This window comes from Aethalodelphis obliquidens, unplaced genomic scaffold, assembly GCF_003676395.1.
Source record: "Aethalodelphis obliquidens isolate GAN/ISIS:26980383/991018 unplaced genomic scaffold, ASM367639v1 scaffold97, whole genome shotgun sequence".
Lineage (NCBI taxonomy): Eukaryota > Metazoa > Chordata > Mammalia > Artiodactyla > Delphinidae > Aethalodelphis > Aethalodelphis obliquidens.
In genome coordinates, this window is record NW_020838041.1 from 388,835 (window position 1) to 409,912 (window position 21,078).

Here is a 21,078-nt window from a genome sequence, read left to right on the forward strand (position 1 = left end):
TCTCCATATAATGTAGAATTTTTTAAAAATCTATTTCTTTCTATTTTAGAGATGGATCTCAGCAAACAGGAATATTTTGTGCTTTGTTAAATCTCTTGGAAAGTGCAGAAACAGAAGAAGTGATAGATGTTTTTCAAGCAGTAAAATCTCTACGCAAAGCTAGGCCGGGAATGGTTCCCACATTTGTAAGTATACCTCATCATTGCTATTTTTTTTTTTTTTTTTTTTTTTGCTGTACGCGGGCCTTTCACTGTTGTGGCCTCTCCCGTTGTGGAGCACAGGCTCCGGACGCACAGTCTCAGCGGCCATGGCTCACGGGCCCAGCCGCTCCGCGGCATGTGGGATCTTCCCGGACCGGGGCGCGAACCCGTGTCGCCTGCATCGGCAGGCGGACTCTCAACCACTGCGCCACCAGGGAAGCCCTGTCATCATTGCTTTTAACATGTTTTGCATTTTTATTTTGACGATTTCTTCTCTCTCCTTCCCTTCCCTCCCCTCCCCCCTTCTGATCCTCTCCTTTCCATTACTTCTTTTCTATTTACTTTTCTAGTCTTCTCTTTTAAATTCCATTTTACATGATCATTCACATTGAATTATTATTAGTATAAATAAGAGACCTAATTGGAGTTTGCCAACACTTTGTGGTGGTGGTTCTTGAAGAACATGTTTTTAAAAGCTCATGGATTCCCTCAGTTTCCCCACCTTTAATCCTGTATCCATTTGTGTTGCTGTGTAGCAAACCACCCCAAAATTTAGAAACTGAAAAAAAAATAACGTTTATTATAATTCAATAATATGTTTGATCAGCTGAAGATTTCTGCTGATCACATTAGGCTTAGCCAACCTGGACCAGGCTCACGGATATGTGTGCTGTCGCTGATGTGTCCACTGCAACTTGACTTTGTCCAAAAGGACCTTGACTGCCACTAGGCTGGGAGTTGGCTGGCATTTAGCTGTGGTGATAAGGATGAGTGGATCCCCTGTCTCTCCTCATCCAGAAGCCTAGCCTGACACATTCCCATAAAGGCAGCAGGGTTCATAGGGGCAGAGTGAGACCCCTTGGATCCCAGGCTTGGGACTGGAACATGCCTTCCTCTGCATTTTATTATCTGAACAAGTCACAAGGCCAGCTCAGGTGTAGGGCATGGGGTCATAGACCCAACCTTTGTCCAAAGGGCCTGCAAAGTCACCTTACAAAGAGGTGTGGATACAGAGAGGATAATGAGTGAGCATTGTCATAATCAATCTAAGCTGTGTCCTCTGTAAGTGGTAGTGACCACAGATGATGGTCTGGGAATTAGTAACAAAGTAAACTTAACTACTCACTCAAATATAGGCAGCTTTTACTTATGTATGACCTTGAGCTTACATGTATTGATGTTAAAAGTATATTGAGTGCCTGCTACGTGTTTTGCCATTAAGAGACTCATTGTTTAGTGTGAGGAAAAGGCAGACATTTATTAAACAATGTAGTAAGTGAAATGACAGAGAAATTATTAGAGAATATGAATGAGGGCACTGAATTTAACCCAAGGGGATCAGATTGGCTTCCTGAAGCAGGTGACCCCTGATCTGATGCTAAATGATATGTAGGCATGAACCAAGAGGGTGGCCACCAAAAATGGCTTCCTTTGCAAAAGCTTAGGAATGAGACACCCCACACGGCCTGCAAGGGGGCCGAACACCAGTCTGGTGTGGCTACAAGGCAAATTCTGAAGATTGCCCTGCAGTCAGTCCTTTAGAACTGTAAGGAGGGTGAACCATTTAAAATGTTCTTTTTTATGAAAACACATGAGAATTGTTTTCTGATACCCATTTACTTCCCCAAGTAAATGATTAAGTCTTGCTAATTTTCATCTGATGTAAAAATAATAACATAAACCTCTTTTATGTAATTCCTTCCTTCTTCCCTTTATTAGGAGCAATATCAATTCCTGTATGACGTCATTGCTAGCATCTACCCTGCCCAGAATGGGCAGGTGAAGAAAAACAACCAACAAGAAGATAAAATTGAATTTGATAATGAAGTGGACAAAGCGAAGCAGGATGCTAACTGTGTGAGTCCACCTGGTGCCCTGGATAAGACTCCTGAAGGAAATAAAGAGGATGAAAGTTCTAAACCCACAAGTGGCCCTGAGGGGCCAGAACATTCTGCCAATGGTCCAGCGAGTCCAGTTTTAACTCAAAGTGCATAGGAAAAGGCAAACATGGGGCAACCCAAAACCTCACATTAAATGTTATTTCTATTTTTCTAGAACTAGAAAGGCAAAATAGATATACAATGGATTAATGAAGGGCATGGACAAATATTTGTGGGAAGTTTCTATTTTACAACTGTAGAAAAATATTTAAGACAGTTTAGTTGAAGCATTTTGTACAGTCTTATACTTATTTTAAATTTTATCCATCATTCAGCAAAAAACAACTTCTTTGTAGTCTGTGTGTGTGTGTGTGCGTGTGCGTGTGTGTGAGAGGCAGACAGACAGAAACAAAGAGGCAGAGAGAGAGAGAGAGAGAGAGGATGATTTCAAGTAAATCTAAATGCTCTTGAGAAACTTTGCTTTTTTGGTTTTTTATTTTTTTTTAAGAAACAACATTTTATACGGAAAATATTAACTTTGCTCAAAGGTTGTATTTTTTTAAATCATAAATTGTGTGTGAGCTCTGTGTAAGAATAACATGTACATTTCTAGAATGACCTCAAGATGGCCTCCTTGTTCTACTGAAATATATCTTATAATTTACTATGTTACTTCTAGAAATAGACATAAAATAGTAGGTGTGTATAGTTACTATAAGAAAGTTAACTAAATTAACATTTGGAAATCTTATATTCCATATGCTAGAATTTAGTACAATATCTCAAGCTTATTTAATCTAATTTAAAATTTCAGGAAAACCTATCTTGTTATCTTCATATGGTGTTTACGATTTTGCAACATGGATTGTTCTCTGTATAATATGTGAAATTCATTGCTTGATACTTTTGACCCAAAATTATATGTTTGTTACAATTGAACTTAAATAAACATCTTTAAACAAATGCAATCTGCATTCAATCCTTAGGACAAAAATGGAGTCATGCAAATGTAGTTGTTCTAAATATTTACATACAAAGCCTAACATAGCTATTTTTATGGAATAAGACATTGATATGAGATATATAATATTGCATATGAATATTTTTCATGGTAAAATTTGTCCTTGCCTTTCACCGAAGTGCATTTACTTTGAATTTCTCAAATGTTTATACTGCTTTTATCAGGAATTGATAACAACAGCAATGAAGTTCAATCATTATCTTTTCTTGTACATAAGTGTTCACATGTTCATATATGAATTATGTAAGCAGATATTGAAATATAGACTTATGCAATTAACATTTGTAGAATAACTCTATAGGTTTTATTTTTTAAAGATATATAGTCTAATAATTGCTGGGATCCAGAAAAAATTCAAGAAAAGGTAATAAACAAAACTTTTATTGAATTTGCATCAGTTTATTACATTAGTCACACACTGCCTCTAAGTTGGCTTGGTTCTCTATATCTTCACTCTCCTGATTGAGTTTAAATATCTCAACAATACATCATCAATTGTTTTCCATTCAACTCACATTCGTCTTGTGTTCATCCTTCTAATTCTTATATTATACACACAAAATTAGCAATAAGTCTTTACATTATTATATAGTACCTTGCCATTAACATATTAAAAGAAGTGAATTTTAGAATGAAGCAATAGTTTCTAACTTATATTGTTTACTTATATCTCTTTACTTACTAATGAAAAAAAGGGGGATTAGGAATCATGAGCTACGAGCTCCAGAAAGAAAGAAAACTTGCTTTCATTTCTCTCATTACTCATTCAAACAATGTGCATCAGTTTCTCCAACGGAAACTTGATCAATCGCCATTTACTAGACAATGTAGTTAAAATTTAGAGTTCTCAAATTCAGTAGACTAGCATCATATATGTCTATTTTTTCTGTGAACTGCTTCAAAATGCAAACAGCAAAAGTTCTAAAGTTTAAAAAAATTTTTATTTAAATATAATGGATTTACAATGTTGTGTTAGTTTCAGGTGTGTACAGCAAATATATATATATATATATATATATATATATCTTTTTCAGATTCTTTTCCCTTATAGGTTATTACAAGATATTGAGTATAGTTCCCTGTGCTATACAGTAGGTCCTTGTTTATCTATTTTATATAGAGTAGTGTGTATATGTTAATCCCAAACTCCTAATTTATCCCTCTCCCCACCTTTAAAAGTTCTAAATTTTAAATAATCTACAAGTAAAGTTTTTATTTAGAGGTTTCAGCTGCAAATGACATCTTCAAATGTGGATGTTGTGTGTTTTAAATGTTTGTTTGCCACTGGAGTTTATCCTTTTGAGAAGACACAAAATAAATACTTAGATAATAGAGCAATGGTAATTTCTATCAGTTTAACAGGAGCAAGCTAGAAACATTTTCTTCTTCTGTACGTGAGAAGTTGTAATAAAGGAAGTGCTGGAGGCCAGTCAGAAGGTCCATTACTCTGTGAGAATATGTATCACTCAGAAGTTGGGGTCCATTGCATTAGAAAGTGGAATCATATGTCTATGATTTTTATCTTAAAAAATAAAATAATATGTGAATTATAGACCCATGTCTATGACTACAGTTTGCATTCCTAGGGAATCTGTCATGTTATATAAAAAATTCAATTTATAAAGCTTGGCACTGCCATTAGTAATGCCAAGACCTAGTCAGAAAAATTAAGCAAAAAGTTCCAACTTAATAAAGGCTGGTCCATTTTAGGGATAAAGCTTGGATTCCATTATATATTTATTAGACAGAAAGAGACTATGTTATGTTTCTTTTAGAGTTTGTTTATGTTATTTCTGGTACCAGAATTTATTGGGAGTAAAAGATATAAATACTCAGTATTCTCAAAATTCAGCTCCCAAGACATTAATATTTTACATATGACAAATGAATATTTGCAGAAAAAAATATACATTTTAATATCTCTCTGCAATGGTAAAACTGTATGAAGTGATTAGCAAAATGTCTTTGCAATGATAACTTTTAAAATGTAAGCTTTTAGCTTTTACTCAGAACTCTAATACTTATACAGTGATATTTCCATATCTATTTTTGCTCTTTTCCTGCTAAAACACTGAATATGAAGTTTATTAGTTCTTATAACTAACTAGGACTGATCTTAATTTTTAATTTACACTGGAGATTTGTTATAAAATGTTCTCATAGCACTATATTAAGTTTAAGTAAGTGAGTGGTAATTGCCCTGGCTAATTGCAACATGTTTCTTGTTATGAAGACCTTCGAAATGCACAACTTAAAAGAATATCTGTCCAAATGAATAGAAAAGGCTGTGCTTTCGTCCTCTTATACAGATTTTACAGTTGGAAGGATCTGAAGTTTCTTCAAAGAGACAAGTTCAAAATTGGGACTTTTTCATTTCCTATTTCGGGTGAAAAGATTTATTCTGCTAAAGGTCCATTTTCTGTAATCGTTCTTTTGTAAACCTCTTTACATTTCTCTTTACATTTTCTCGGATCAATACTAACCCAATCAAAGGGTATACAACCTGTATCATTTCTTTCTTTTCTTTTTTTTTCTTTAATGAATGTATTTATTTATGTTTGGCTGCCTTGGGTCTTCGTTGTTGCGCGGGGGCTTTCTCTAGTTGCGGCGAGCGGGGGCTACTCTTTGTTGCAGTGCGCGGGCTTCTAACTGCAGTGGCTTCTCTTGTTGTAGCGCACGGGCTCTAGGCATGTGGGCTTCGGGAGTTGTGGCTTGCGGGCTCTAGAGCGCAGGCTCAGTAGTTGTGGCGCACGGGCTTAGTTGCTCCGCGGCATGTGGGATCTTCCTGGACCGGGGCTCAAACCCGTGTCAGCAGATTCTTAACCACTTGAGCCACTAGGGAAGTCCCTGTATCATTTCTTAATAAATAAAAATACTATTACTATAATAACTAACAACTATTGAGGCATAATTCATGCCAGGCATTTTATTTATTTTATCTGCATTTGTTTCTCAAGACAAATTTTGTACTCTTATATCTCTATTTTATAGATGAGGAAGTGATTCTTGGAAAAGTTTGGTGCCTGGCATCTTCCAACACATCTGGTAAGTGACAGATTCAGGATTTGCACCAGCTCTTCCTGGCACCATAGGCTGTGTTTATAACCTTCTGCTCTTCTGCCTTCCTGAGTATCAACTTTGTTCATGTGTTTTGAAAAATTAGTGGAAAAAATAGTCTAAACTTATTTTCTGTCTTTTCTTTATCCCGTGATTAAAAACAAAAACAAAACCACGTGTAATATAGGCTCTCAGCAATGCTGTATGATGTAGTAAGCTTAGCTGAACTCACAACATTGAAGTTATTTTACAAAAATAAACACACTCTTAAACATCCCTGGGGAAGGATTTTTCCCATAATGTATATAAACGAAGATCACCTCATCACCAGAGTGTCAGGAAATAAAACCCAACAATAAATCACAAATGTCATTGTTCCATTGTCTCTCAGTTTGGTAATCAGAACATGTTCTTACTGTTTAGATCACGTTTCAGTATGTTTGTCAGAGCACCCATCTATCAGATTTTGAAACACATTAACAGGGCACCATAAAATGCAAACCACATTTGTGGAGCGTATGAGTCCTTCTCTCTCTCTAGTGAGTGAGTCCAAGGGAGCTCAGTTCTTCTGATGTAGCTGTCCCCAAACTTAGGATGCCAGGGACCTGGAAGTGGACTATCTATGTAAAAGAACACAGGCATTTCTCTCTAGAAAAAGCAGGGCTTTCTTGACTCATATGCACCTTTTTACCTTAGTAAAAGTGGGACCTCTGGGATATTATATTTAATTTTCCAGGAAAGGAGAACTTGTTGGACTCAATGGTAACTCTTAGGTATAACAGGCAAATCCCACCAGTAGAGGCTGATGACCTGTCAAAGAATAAAAATATGCTCTTGAATTTTTATGCATTGTGCAATCTTACCATGGACACTCTGTGAGCTGGGGATGAAAGTTGTCAATATTTGGGATGAAAGATGGGATGGAGTTGAGTTACCCACAGAACTTGTCCACCATTGGTTAACACAGGCTTGATGAAGGGGTTTCCTCAAGATGTTAGATAACTGCACACTGAGAATTTTTCCTGGTAATCCATAATTGAGATTTTTCCTTAGTTCAGACTAAATTATCCCTCATGAATTATATTGCATGACTTTTGTCATATGTTATGTTATAGAATACAAAGGGGAGAATTGAATTATTACATTTATAAGAAATTGACATGTAGTAAATCCCTTTATAAAGGGGTTTCCATTTATATTTAATAATTATTTGCTTTCATTGCATTGACAACTTAACCTAAAGACGGGGATGGAAAACAAAGAATTTGCAGAAGATTTAAAACTAAACGTTTGCATAATTTCATTATAATTAACAGAAATAAAAGCTAAACTTGCTCATTGGCCATCTAGTAACTGCTTTGAGTTACTCTGAATTGACTTGGGGGATAAATCTCCCATCGTTTCTCATACATTGCGGTGGGTCTTCATAGATAATAGCACAGAACAGTTAGCTAGCTATTTAAGGTAACGCTCTGTGGAACATTTTAGCAATGGTTATTTTTACATCATCTTTTAAAAACATGTGTTTGTATCTCCCTTACACTATTCTTTTCCAGCGGACACACTCTGATTAGGTTACAAGTCTTAATAATCCATCAGATCTTTGTCCTAGGACCTAGAATCTTCATCTTGCCTTTTCTCCCACACTATCTTGCAATGTCTAATAATCCTAAAGAACTCTGCATCCATCTTGGAGGACACAAGTACACCATAAGGGATCACAGTTAGTTCAACATCCAAGGAGCACTTTTTTTCAATAGCTAGAGTCATGTGAATTGTGAGAGAAAATACATATCAGTGATATAAATGCAGTATACTTTAGTCTGGATTTTTCAGTGTGTGTGCAAGTATGTGGGTTTCCCCTCAGACAGTCTAATGTTTCTCATCTGAGCTCACAGTCAGTTCTACTTTTATAAAATGACTTCTTAAACAAAACAAGTTATTTTTGTAAATAAAACAGGCTTTGGCAGTTTTCTCTTTGTTTAAAGTCGCATTAAATCATGGAAGTCAAATTTCTCTTTGACGAGAGTCAGTGGTAAATAAACTCTATTTGTTCTTGCAAGAGGTAGCAAAATATTTATTCACAATTTAAATGCAGGAAGTTAAAAAAAGTCAAAATCAGTCAAATCAATGACAAGTTTAGTCAAATTACTAAAATTCACTGTTTCTCCCTACAGATTTTATAGTATGTTTTAATTCAATGTCCTGAAGTCTTTCAGAGAACATGTGAATTTGAGAAATAAAATCAACCCTACATGTATACAATGTTAAAGGAAGAGATTAATTTTATTTATCATTGCAAGATGATGCACTTTGTAGGCAATTCATTATTTAAAGTAATTCTAAATTTACATATTCACATGTGGAGATTTACATATAAGATATCTTTCTGGGAATATTATCTGAGATTTGTGTTTTATGTAGCAGCTGAAATTATTACAAGTGAAAGACATACTTTGATATGAATTTTTACAAAAGGAAACAAAAAGAAAAGATAACTGGGTATGGTCTGGAATTTCTGGTTACCCCATGGAGAACTCTAGTCCTCCTTCCTGTCTTGATCCTTTTCTCCTTTTTGTGCACTCACTTCACATACTTGCCAGTAGCATCCCCAGTTCCTGCCACCACCTTGGTCACCAGCCCTCCTGCCCTACCGACAATTAAGCCTGCATTGGTCAGATTTCTCCTATCTCTGTTCCCACTTCCACACCTGTAACTTCTCTGCTTGGAACTAATATTATTTTTAAAAACTTACCACCCACAGCCTAGGAGGGTTCCTTTTTCTCCACATCCTCTCCAGTATTTATTATTTGTAGACTTTGTGATCATGGCTATTCTGACCTGTGTGAGGTGGTATCTCATTGTAGTTCTGATTTGCATTACTCTAATGATTAGTGATGCAAATTGGTACAGCCACTATGGAGAGCAGTATGGATGTTTCTTAAAAAGTTAAAAACAGAGTTACCATATGATCCTGCAATCTCACTTCTGGGCATGTCCAGAGAAAACCGTAATCCGAAAAGATACATACACCCCAATGTTCATTGCAGCACTATTTACAATAGCCAAGACATGGAAGCAACAACCTAAATGTCCATTGACATAGGAATGGATAAAGAAGATGTGGTACATATATACAATGGAATATTACTCAGCCATAAAAAGAGTGAAATAATGCCATTTGCAGTAACATGGATGGATCTAGAGATTATCATACTAAGTGAAGTAAGCCAGACAGAGAAAGACAAATACATATATCACTTAAATGTGGAACCTAAAAAATGATACAAATGAACTTACATACAAAACAGAAATAGACCCATAGACATAGAAAACAAACACGGTTACCAAAGGGGCAAGGGGCAAGGGTGATAAATTAGGAGTTTGGGATTAACATATACACATTAATATATATCAAACAGATAACCAACAAGGACCTACTGTATAGCACATGGAACTATACTCAATATTTTGTAATAACCTATAATGGAAAAGAATCTGAAAAGGAATATATATATATATATATCTCACTGAATCACTTTGCTGTGCACCTGAAACTAACAGAACATTGTAAATCAACTATGCTTCAATTAAAAAAAAAAGAAACAAAAACTTACCTATTGGCATCATTAAATATGTGTGGTTCCAAACTTGATTCAGGACCACAATATGATGAGTGGATTATTTTCCTTTACCAGCCTCCTTGGTGCTCTTCCCGACTTGGACATCTCCATAGCTGCTACTTCCATCAAATGCCATTGATTCATTTACTAAAAAAAGAAACAAAAATAAAAGCCACTCACCTAAATTTCTTCTTATGCATTTAAAAATATATTTCTATCCTTACCTTACTCATTCTCCTGCTCCTATCCTATCTCAGAAAGGGTTTTTCTACACTTTACCAAGCCAAACTCTTCCTCTGTGGTCTTATGCTTTTTTACAGTAAGTTTTGTTTTATAAAATTGACACATTCTTATTATATAAAAGCAAGCAATACAGAAAAGCACCAATAAAAATAAACATCACCCCAAATCCAATCGAAAATTGGTCAAAGGAGAATGAGAGTTCACAGAACAAGAACTACAAAAGGCCTAAACACAGGAGATGCACAGTCTCAGTCGTATGAGAAAGATGCACATCAAGACAACATTGACCTAACTGTTCTTAATGGGAGATACACAGGAGGTCTGGGGACTGAGGACCCTCACGATTTCACCAGCCCTACTGTGGGCAACGTGGCAACATCTACCAAATTTACAGATGCATTTCCATTTCTGCCTAGAAACCCCACATCTCCAGATTTCCTTCCAGAAATAGCTGTACAGTTACAAGGTGTCACGTGTACAAATTATTGCATTTTCCTATGAAACTGGAAATTATTAGAAGCAACCCAAGTGTCCATCTATAGGCTTCTGGAATAACCTAAGGTGCTCCCTTTCAATGGAATATTATGTACTTACCTGTTGGGGCTGGTGGGGGAATGGTAACACGGGTAGGATCTTGTATGTCTTAGCATAACTGTTTGAATTTTAAACTGTGAATCTGTTACCTAGTTGAAAAACAGTTAAATTTTTAAAAGTCCCTAAAAGTACTTTCAAAGTGAACATTATATTTTGGTGAATATTATGCTAGCCATTTCTCCATATATATAGAAGTTACCAAGAGAGGGAAGGAGAAAGCGAAGGAGGGAAGGAGGCCAAAATAAATAAGGATTTTCTTTACATTAGAAAAAATGTAGAACAATTTAGAAAAACATAAAGATTTGAAAATACAAATCAAAATATAGATTTTTTATTTTTTAAACAAAGGATTATGTTTAATCCAGTTAAATTTATTGAAAAAATGGAATTTTAATGAGTTGAAAAAAATTTTAACCTATACCTAAATTATCTTTTTTTTTTCTACTGTATATATTAATTTAAATGACTTCATGTTAACTTAAGGCAAAGAAGGATCATAAAACCTTCAAAATGTTTTAACACCACTTACTGTTCTTTGTCTTCCTGCTTTTCAAGATGAGTTCTCATATCCACACTTTCTTCAGCTTTGTCTCTCTCCACCTCTCAGTGTTTTTCCTATTTGTATTGCTAATTTCACAATATCAAGCCTGCAAGAACTGCATTAGACCTGCATCTAAATTGAGTAAGGGTCTAGGGTCCTTTTGAAGGCTTTCCTACTCCTGAATTTCTTACTTTGGTTAATCTTTAACTGGCTTGATTTCATTGTCAAGTGGGTCTTATCAGATATTCTTTATGATGTTGTTTCCCTCTGACCTGATCCTTGAGACTGTCCAAAGTTAGCTGTATACTAGAAAGACAGCAAGCAGGAGGCAGAAAATTTAAGAGACACAGTTTTGATCCCAAATAATTTTATGGACTCTGCTTCACTGAATTCTGCCATTGATTGTTGCTGTGGAATGTTGGAGCCAACCGGAACCTAGTTTTTCTTTTTAGCATCCAATTGTATTTTCTTCCTGGATGATTTCACGATTCTATCTTGAACTTTGAAATTCAAAAACTCATCCCACCTAATCATGGTGTTAATCTTTCTGTATGAAGTCTTCCTGGGACACAGTGTGTACCGTTTTCTTTTTTTTTTTAATTAAGAAATGTGTCATATAGCAATATGCTAGTCTCAGGTGTACAATATAATCTTTTTTCTTGTGATGAGAACTTTTAAGTTCTACTCTCTCAGCAACTTTCAAATACAATATAGTACTATTAACTATAGTCACCATGCTGTACATTACATCCCAGGACTTATTTACCTTATAGCTGGAAGTTTGTGCTTTTTGATCCCCTTCACCCACTTCACCCTTCTCACCCTCAACCACCTCTAGAAACTACCGATCTGTTCTCTGTATCTATGACTTAGGGTTTTGTTTTGTGTTGTTGTGGCTTGTTTGTTTCAGATTCCACATATGAGATCATATGGTATTTATCTTTCTCCATTTGGCTTATTTCACTTAGCATAATATCCTATAGAACAATCCATGTTGTCACAGTGGCAGAATTCCTTTTCTATGGCTGAATAATATCCCCTTGTATCCATATACCACATTTTCTTTATCCATTCATCCACTGGAGGACACTTAGATTGTTTCCATATCTTGGCTGTTGTAATTAATGCTGCAATAAACATGGGGGTGCATATATCTTTTTGAGTTAGTTTTCATTTCCTTTGTATAAATATCTAGGAGTAGAATTGCTAGGTCATATTTTAGCTCTATTTTTAATTTTATGAGGAACCTGTATACTGTTTCCCATAGTGGCTACACCAGTTTGCTTTACTACCAGCAATGCATGAGGGTTCCCTCTTCTTCACATCCTCGCCAACAGTTGGTATTTCTGGGTTTTTTTGATAATAGCCATTATAATAGGTATGAGGTCATATCTCATTGTGGGTTTGATTTGCATTTCGCTGATGGTTAGTGATGTTGAGCATCTCTTCATGTACCTGTCGGCCATCTGTATGTCTTCTTTGGAAAATGTTTATTCAGGTTCTCTGCCCATTCTTCAGTCTGACTGATATTTTGCTATTGAGTTGCATGAGTTTTTTATATATTTTGGATATTACCACCTTATCATATATATGATTTGCAAATATTTTCCCTTTTTAAGTAGGTTGCCTTTTCATTTTGTTGATGGTTTCCTTTGCTGTGCAGAAGCTTTTAGTTTGGTACAGTCTCGCTTGTTTATTTTTGCTTTTGTTGCCTTTGCTTTTTGTGTCAAATTAAAAAAAAAAATCATCACTAAGACAGATCAGACATCAAGGAACTTACCCCTGTAGTTTTCTGTTGGAGTCTTACGGTTTTGGGTCTTTTGTTCAAGTTTCTAACCCATTTTGAGTTAATTTTTGTGTATGGCATACAACAGCAGTTTCACTCTTTTGCATGTGGCTGTCCGGTTCTCCCAACACCATTTATTGAAGGGATGGTTCTTTCCCTATTGCATATTCTTGGTTCCTTTGTCATATATTAATTGACCATATATGTGTGGGCTTATTTCTGGGCTGTCTGCACTTTCAACTTTTATATTTAGATTTTACTTTTTCATGATGTTTTTCATTTACTGTGTCTTTGAATTTCTCTTCCATATATTTGGTTTCTTTTAGGGATGCTCGTTCGAACTTCTACATCCATTAGATTCCTTCAGATTCTTAAAGGCATCGCCCTTTTGTTTCCCAGCATTGGCTGTTGCTTCGGAGAAGTCTGATGCCACTTGGTTCCTGATAACCTGGTTTCAGAGGTTTCTTGTTTTCCTTCCTGAGATATTTTAGGATCTATTATTCACAATAAGGTGCCATGATGTGGGCAGGTTTTATTTTGTTTGTTTGCTTTTTAATGTCACTGTTTTAGTCACTTGAGAGGCCCATTCATATGGAAACTAATAGTTTTCTGTCTGGGGACATTTCCCTAAATTATGTCTTTGTTGATTTCCTCCCTTCCTCCTTTTCATTCTCTCTTTAATTCTCAGTTTCTCTCTGTCTCTCTCTTCCCCATCCTCCCTCATCTTATTCTTCTTTGTTTGTGGAGGGCGGGGGGAAGGCAGGGGTGACAATTACCTTCTTTTTGTGTTGAATTTACAAATTCTCTAATTTTCTTTTATTTACTTTGCTATTAAAAAAAATCTCATTGTCTTTTTTTTTTTTTTAGATTAGTTAACAGTTCTTTTTTGTTTGTTTGTTTGTTTTTGCGGTACACGGGACTCTCACTGCTGTGGCCTCTCCCGTTGTGGAGCACAGGCTCCGGATGCACAGGCTCAGCGGCCATGGCTCACGGGCTCAGCCGCTCTGTGGCACGTGGGATCTTCTCGGACCGGGGCACCAGCCCGTGTCCTCTGTATCGGCAGGCAGACTCTCAACCACTGCGCCACCAGGGAAGCCCAAGTTAACAGTTTTATATCAGTGTTAGTTTCCTGGTTACAATCAATTTACTATATTATACTATGTAAGACGTTAACATTAGGGGAAAGTGAGTGAAAGTTACACGGGGATTCTACTATTTTGCAATCTTTGTATTACTAAAATTATTTTTTAAATAAAAAGTTCAAAAAAACTAGTTCATGCAGTTTTCACTGCGTTGTTCTTTCATAGGTGAGCAATCCAGAGCCCTGCTGAACTGAAGAATTCAGAAGAATTTTCTAACACCTAATAGCTAATGTTTAAAATCAGTAGTTTTGTTTTCCTCAGTTGGTGTAATCTAACTCTGGGTTTTTTTCTTAATCATCTGAAAGAAGCAGATCTGTTGTTCATTTGACAAAAGAAACTGCCCTTAGCCCTTATCTTTTTTTTTTTTTTAAATCTCATTGTCTTTTTGGTCTCTTCTCTGAGAGTCTTCATTTTCTATCTTACATTGATTATTCCCTCTAAAATATCATTTTATTAACAAGAATTTTATTAATTAATTTATTCTCAGGATCTCCATTTTTAATCACCTCATGTTGATACTTTATGATGGGAAAAGTTATCCGAGCATATTAATGACCTTTTTGTCCTATTCCTAATATCGTCTGTTTTTATCTATGTTTCCTTTGCCCAACTCTAGACTTTTGTCCTTTGTTGGTGACCTAATAAGTTCTTTTCACTGATTGGTGAACTTCTATGCCTTTAAGACACATCCTAAATATCACTAAATCTGTAAGTATCTTCTTATTACTTCAGCTAGAGTTTATCACCCCCTCATCTTACTCTCACTGCACAGTTTTTATGTGTCATATCCCATCATAACTTTTATACAAGTGTCTCTTTCAGGAAACCTATCTCCTCGAAAAGAAGAACTGTGTCTGAATCTATTTATGTAACTTTTCTGTAGAAACTTGCAGTAGCGAGAACATTGGAGTGGTCGCTAAGTATTTTAAATGCTGTCAGTCATCTTTTACTTTTCTTATGTACAGATGTACTTTGTTTTATTGTGCTTTGCTTTATTACACTTTGCAAATACCGCATTGCTTACAAATGGAAAGTTTGTGGCAACACTGGGTTGTCGGATGATAGCATTTTTTATCAATAACGTATTTTTAAATTAAGAAATGTACATGTTTTCAGACATAACGCTGTTGCACCCTTAATAGACTACAGTATAGTGTAAACAAATTTTATATGCACTGGGAAACCAAAAACATGCATGTGACTCCCTTTATTGGCATATTTGCTTTATGGCAGTGGTTTGGAACTGAAGCCACAATATCTCAGAGGTCTGCCTGTATAAATTTATATCAACCTCAAGTAAAATATTGACTTGATGGTGAAATAGATAATCCTCAACTTCATTACCATGTTTTCTCATCCAAGTCACCCATCTCGAAGAACAAAAGTTGTGCTATTCTCCCCCATGGATGATGTCCAGCCACCCCCTCCATGGTGTCCTTTCACCCCTGTGTGTTGCTTTCACCAGGGCTCACCTTGACAGAGCTCATGCCCCAGTGAGCTTGTCTCTTGTATTTCAAGCGCCTGACACATGGTAGTCTCTGGGGACGTTTTAATGCAAGTGTTATTAACTGGAAGGAAGCAAATTTGTGGCAGGGGGGTCTCTGTGGTCTGCCACAAACCCAGGCAGAGAGCAGAGCTAGCTGCTCATGCGGCACTCAGCCTGCAGCCTGGGGAGGCCTTCCCGCCATTGGACAGGAAGGGGAGGGGTCAGTGAGGGGAATTCAGAGACGAACTCGGAGGAAGGACTGCAGGAATCTAAATATACTCAGCATGGCCCTTTCGGGGGCTTCTCGGTTGGACATTGTTGTATTGGAGGGAAACATCCGGTTCTAGGCCCTCTCTCCCTGGTTTTCTTACTTCGCCTAAAATTAATTTCACACTGTACCTACCAAGTTTTAAGATAAGAGATGGGGATTCCTTTGAAACAGCTAATGAAAAAAATGCCCCAGAAGTCATAACTGGAGGTTTTTGGATTTTTTTTTTCCATCAGACATGTGCAAAAATAAACATGTGATTAACTTTCACTTTCACTGGGGTGCATGTTTAGCAATTTCACTTTAACAAAACTGCTATTATCCTTGCAGTGCAATATATAGTACAGATAATGCAATGTGTCATACATTTTACAGGGTCTCGGTGAAGTGATTTTACTACTGAATAGGCATTTAAAACATTGGTGAATTTTTTTCATGAGAATCTGCATTTTTAATAAATGAAGCATTTATACACATGAATGTGTATAAATTATACAGATGCAAATAACCTCCCAAATAACTAAGTTTTACCAATGGAAAGTATATATTTTTTGTAGCATTAAACAAGCTTTCACATTTTTTTTCCATTGTGTGTAGCTCTTCATCACTGGGCCTATTACAGAGAGCTAAGTAAATATTCCATTCCAGTTTCAGTAAAATAGTCATATTTCAATTATCAAAATAGTCTATTTCAATAGTAATTCTTAACAGATCACTGACTCAAAAAGTAATACTAATTCATTAATTTAGAAATAAAAGTGGTATTTAATCCTTTAAAAATCATACCATCATTAAAGAAAATGTAAAGATCACCAAAGACATACGGCTATGGGTTCATAATAAATGGAATATGGAAATTCTTTGTTTATATATTCCCTTGATAAAAACTTTCTTCAAAAACTATAAAAAAAATCTTAATGAAGATTTAAAATTCTTAGACTTAAACAGTTCTGACCCCAATAACTTATAATCTAAAGTCTCAGAGGAAATAAGTCCCTAAATGCTCCCTGGAAAATAAATCTTCTTTGAGCATCTCAGTCAAATCAGCCCTTCTAGCCCTTGCTTTGTGAGAACTAGAAAATGTTTTGATAAAGCTTATTTAAAATAGATAACCAGCAAGGGAATTCTGCTCAATACTCTGTAACAACCTAACTGGGAAACAGTTTGAAAAACAAGAGATACATGAATATGTATAACTGAATCACTTTGCTGTACACCTGAAACTAACACAACATTGTTAACTATGCTCCAATATAAAATGAAAATTTAAAAAAAAATCAATATACAAAATTTTGCCAGATCAACATGTAAAAATAAAGACATCATGTAACGTGCCAAAAAAAAAACAACAACAACTTATAAACATATACAATATAAATGAATTCAGTGGGCTTTCTGTGCTAGGGTGAGAAAACCAGGCCAATAAGTTATACAATTACTTTATACTTTTTTTAATCGCTCTAAGAGGAATGTTTATTTATTAGTGAAACAAAATATCAATATTCAGTGTTTAAATTTGGACTTCCTAAGACATTCTCTCTTTAAAAAAATGCATTAACTTATTTTTAAACTGCAAATTCTTATTTTTTTGACGAAGACCAAATTATTAACTTTAAAATTATTTTTTAAAATTAATTCTATGGAAATAACTCTCTGAGTAAAAGGAAAAAAAAAAAGTCTGTGAAGAATCCATTTTCAATTCAGGACACTTTTTCATCCAAAATGTATATTCCCTTTCGGAATGAGTGCTGAATAAAAACAAATTTGAGAAATTGTATGTTTTATTTTACTGATGCAGACTCATATTTTATTATTAGGTAATGCCAAACAGTAAATTTCATGGGAATGATTTGTATTTTCTCTGGGATAATTTTTGTCACACTGAAGTGTTTTTACATGCATGTACTTGAATTATTTTCCTCATCTCATCTTACACCGTAGAATGACCACCAGGTTGTGCTAAAACCTTTGCAATGGTTTTATTCTGCTCGAGGCTGGGGTGGAGAGGGGTGGATGGCTTCTAAATGCTAAAATTTATATGCCTGTTATGTCAGTAAACTCGATGGTGCATTCAGACACGCCTGCTTTACAGGTTTCTGTGTGTGCTGATACCTTACATCATTGAGTTCACCCACATTTACTTAAGAATGGCACTACTAGGTAAATCAATCATATTCTTTCTGTGGAGAATGATTTTTTTTCTAGACTGTCTTCCATACAATCTCCCCAAAGTGGTCCAGCCTGACATCTCCACTCACCCATTACAGAAATCCACTCCTATCTCACTGCTCTGACAGCAGGAACCCCTGGGAATGGAGTTCTCTTTGGGGGTCAGAGCTTCCAGTGGTAGATCCCAAGCCTTTAATCCTTCCAAGTATATCCTTTCATCTATCCCACATTAACACCAGCTCCTTCTAGGCAAAAAGCAGAAAAGGAGCTCCAGGTTGGTCATATTTTTCTTTTTCCCAAATCAGAACAGTGTTGCAAAAGGCTTAGCATCTCACAGATACAGAAACATGTGCACGGAAGCCCTTCTGTGCAATGCATTTTGGCTACTTGGAAGACTCAGTCAAGGGTCTTTTCTGCCTACTTTGGCTATGACTTTGTTAGACCTTTATCAGGTGGTAGGTTAAGTTCATGTAAGTTAGGTACTTCAACTTGAACATCCTCTTTGGACACCTTTTGAAACAAAAGAATTTGTCATTGAGGAGAACAAAATAACATGGTAAACGAGCAACATGTCCAATAAAGATAATTTAGAAAGTATAGTTTTTAGAAAATACGTATGCATAAATCTGTGTGTGTTTTAATCCTAAAAAATTTGAAACTGTATGGTAGCTCTTAGTAACACTATTTCTTTCCCAGGAATTGTTTCTGTCTCATGCTAGCTAGTTGTGGTCTTGATTTTGTACTTTCCTTCCCTTGGGCCCAAGCTTATCTCCGCTGGGCTGATCATCTTAGGAGATTATGCCTCTAAAAATGCCCAAGAGCTGGAGTTTGCAAACTCTAATACCTTCAGAGTTTAGGAAAATAACAAGAAGGAATGAAAACGGTTGATAAAATATTAAGGGTGGCAGTTTCAAAAACATGGAAAATGCATACCCCTAAAAGCACTCAAATTTAATTATTTTTAAAACATGGCTCTGGCCTGAGAAAACACCCCAGCAGCCTGAGCTTTACACCATCTCTGTGCTACGGTTACCGGTCCTGCTTCTGTCCCAGGAAACTGTTGCTGCTGGTCTGCTAGGTTGCTCTTTGCTTCATCTGCCTCTGTTTCTTTACATTTATACACTGTAACTTCCACCACTGAGTAGGATGAGGGGGGGGGGGAGGGGGAGGGGGAGGGGGGAGGGGAAGAGGAAGGTCTTTGTACTCTACTCAGGGGAGAGGAAGGTCTTTATACTACTCAGGGAAACAATGACTTCTTTCCCTCTGTTATACTTTTCACTTGAAACATCACCTTACTCTGTGCTGGTCTCAGTCTCTATACAGTAGTTTCCAGGGCTTTTTACTTAATTTTGACATTTGTTTAGATCCATTGCTTTCACTGTGTGGTCGTCTGCCTCTGAAGGTAATTATCTCAGGAGATCTCAAACCATCCCCTAAGGCAGAGCTTCCCAACCAGGTGAGGTGGACACCTTGGCATGCCTTGACATTGACCCCCACCGTCCTCACAGGGTCCTGAGGCCACAGAACTTCGAGACTGGTCACCCGCAGGGATAGGAAGCCTGTGCAGACTACAGCTTCTTCGGTTTGCTATTCATCACAGTTGCCTTTTAATACTTCGATTCACTCTGAGCTCATGAGATGAACACGCTGGGAAGCTCGACCTGACCAGAGACGGGGCTCCTTGGCCACGTGGTCACTTGTCACGTGGATCAAGTGTCGGTGGTCTGCAGAGCAGGATCCATCCATCTGTCCTAATGACCTGTATTGACTTCAGACTCACTGTTGCCTATCTGTGGCCTCTGATTTATAGATCCCAACGATGCAGATCCTCTGTTTTGGAGCCTCTGGCTTCTCCACTCTGTGCGCTGAGGACTGTTATTTCACCCAGGACTGGTGGAGAGGAAGTCGCCACGAGGAAAAACGTGCCCGAGAGAGGGAGACGGTTGTCTTGAACTGTCTCTTTTCTTCTTTATTTTTTTCTTTCACAAGCATTCTCCCTTTTTCCGCAGCTTTGTGCCAAGAGGCAAAATGACCTTGCTTTTTATACAGATGCATTTTCTCTTCTTTAAACTGCTGCTGTCCCAGGAGAAGGGGATCCGTTTTATCAGCTGTAAGTACTGTAAGTTTCCTTGATACATTGTTCCTGACTGGCACTTGGGACCTACTGGTTTCACAGCTTGGATTTTGGACCTTTCATTGCTTCTGTGTTTGTAACTTTTCTGCCACTTAATTTAGGGTTTTATTTGCCCTCCTGAATCTTTCCTGCTTTCCACTCAGATAACCGTCCACTGCTTTTGTCTTGACTACATACACTAACATCTCACTCTTTAGATATCCAACTGTCTACTTCCTTTGTGTTTGCTTCTTTCTTTAAATTTTAACTGTTGCCTTGTCTTCTTGGGGCGTCTCCTTTTGGTCTATCGGACCCTTCCTTACAGAATGATCTCTTACTACTTTCTGGTTTTCCAGAAAATCTCAACATCTGCCTTGAACTCGATCCAGGTTCTTCCAAAAATTATTCCAGGAGCATTTCAATAAACGTGTAGAGGGGAGGTCTGCTCTCTCTCTCTGGTGTGCATTGTATTCTGCGAAAAGAAATTTTGCATAAAGATAAGGTGTCAAACCCTGCTCTCCTCTACTTCCCGGCCAACTCTCCCCTATCTCAGCTGTGAGGAACCAGGGCTGGCCTGACTCCTGCCCATCCTCTTATCTTTAAGGGGGCACTTTGCAGGGCGAGAAGTGTCAGCCTGCTTAGTGCGAGTCATTTATATTAATGCACCTTGTCGTGGGGCATCCGTCAACTGGCATGAAATTCATTGTCATGTAAAACATAAGAGGATTCTACCTTATTATATGTATATATTTTAAAAGAGGGTAAAACGATTCAGTTTCCTTCTGAAAGTATTGTAGAGACACAATAGACTTTTTTTTTTTTAAGATGGAGGCTAAGCATCTTACATGTTTCATTATAGTTTTTAACTGTATTGACTTTTTCCTCTTACATGCTCAAGTCTTCCTTTCTATCCATACTACTGCTGGGCATAGCCACTGATCATAGAGAAATTGTT

General features: G+C 36.7%; 1 protein-coding gene and 1 long non-coding RNA gene across 6 annotated transcripts in view; both read left to right on the top strand.

Moving 5' to 3' along the window:
* PTPRC (protein tyrosine phosphatase receptor type C) overlaps window positions 1-3,048 on the top strand; it is a 123,011-nt gene extending 119,963 nt beyond the window's left edge. For all 5 annotated transcript variants that reach the window (XM_027096069.1, XM_027096070.1, XM_027096071.1 and 2 more), the window contains 2 exons: window positions 50-185; window positions 1,920-3,048. In XM_027096069.1, the coding sequence (XP_026951870.1) occupies window positions 50-185; window positions 1,920-2,195 (412 nt within the window). In that variant the 3' untranslated portion in view covers window positions 2,196-3,048. The remainder of the gene's footprint in view (window positions 1-49; window positions 186-1,919) is intronic.
* A 2,855-nt stretch (window positions 3,049-5,903) lies between these two features.
* Window positions 5,904-13,818, top strand: LOC113614471 (uncharacterized). The gene is made up of 3 exons (XR_003430649.1): window positions 5,904-6,146; window positions 13,272-13,405; window positions 13,475-13,818. It is a non-coding gene; the product is annotated as an uncharacterized LOC113614471 (long non-coding RNA).
* Window positions 13,819-21,078: the final 7,260 nt, after the last annotated feature.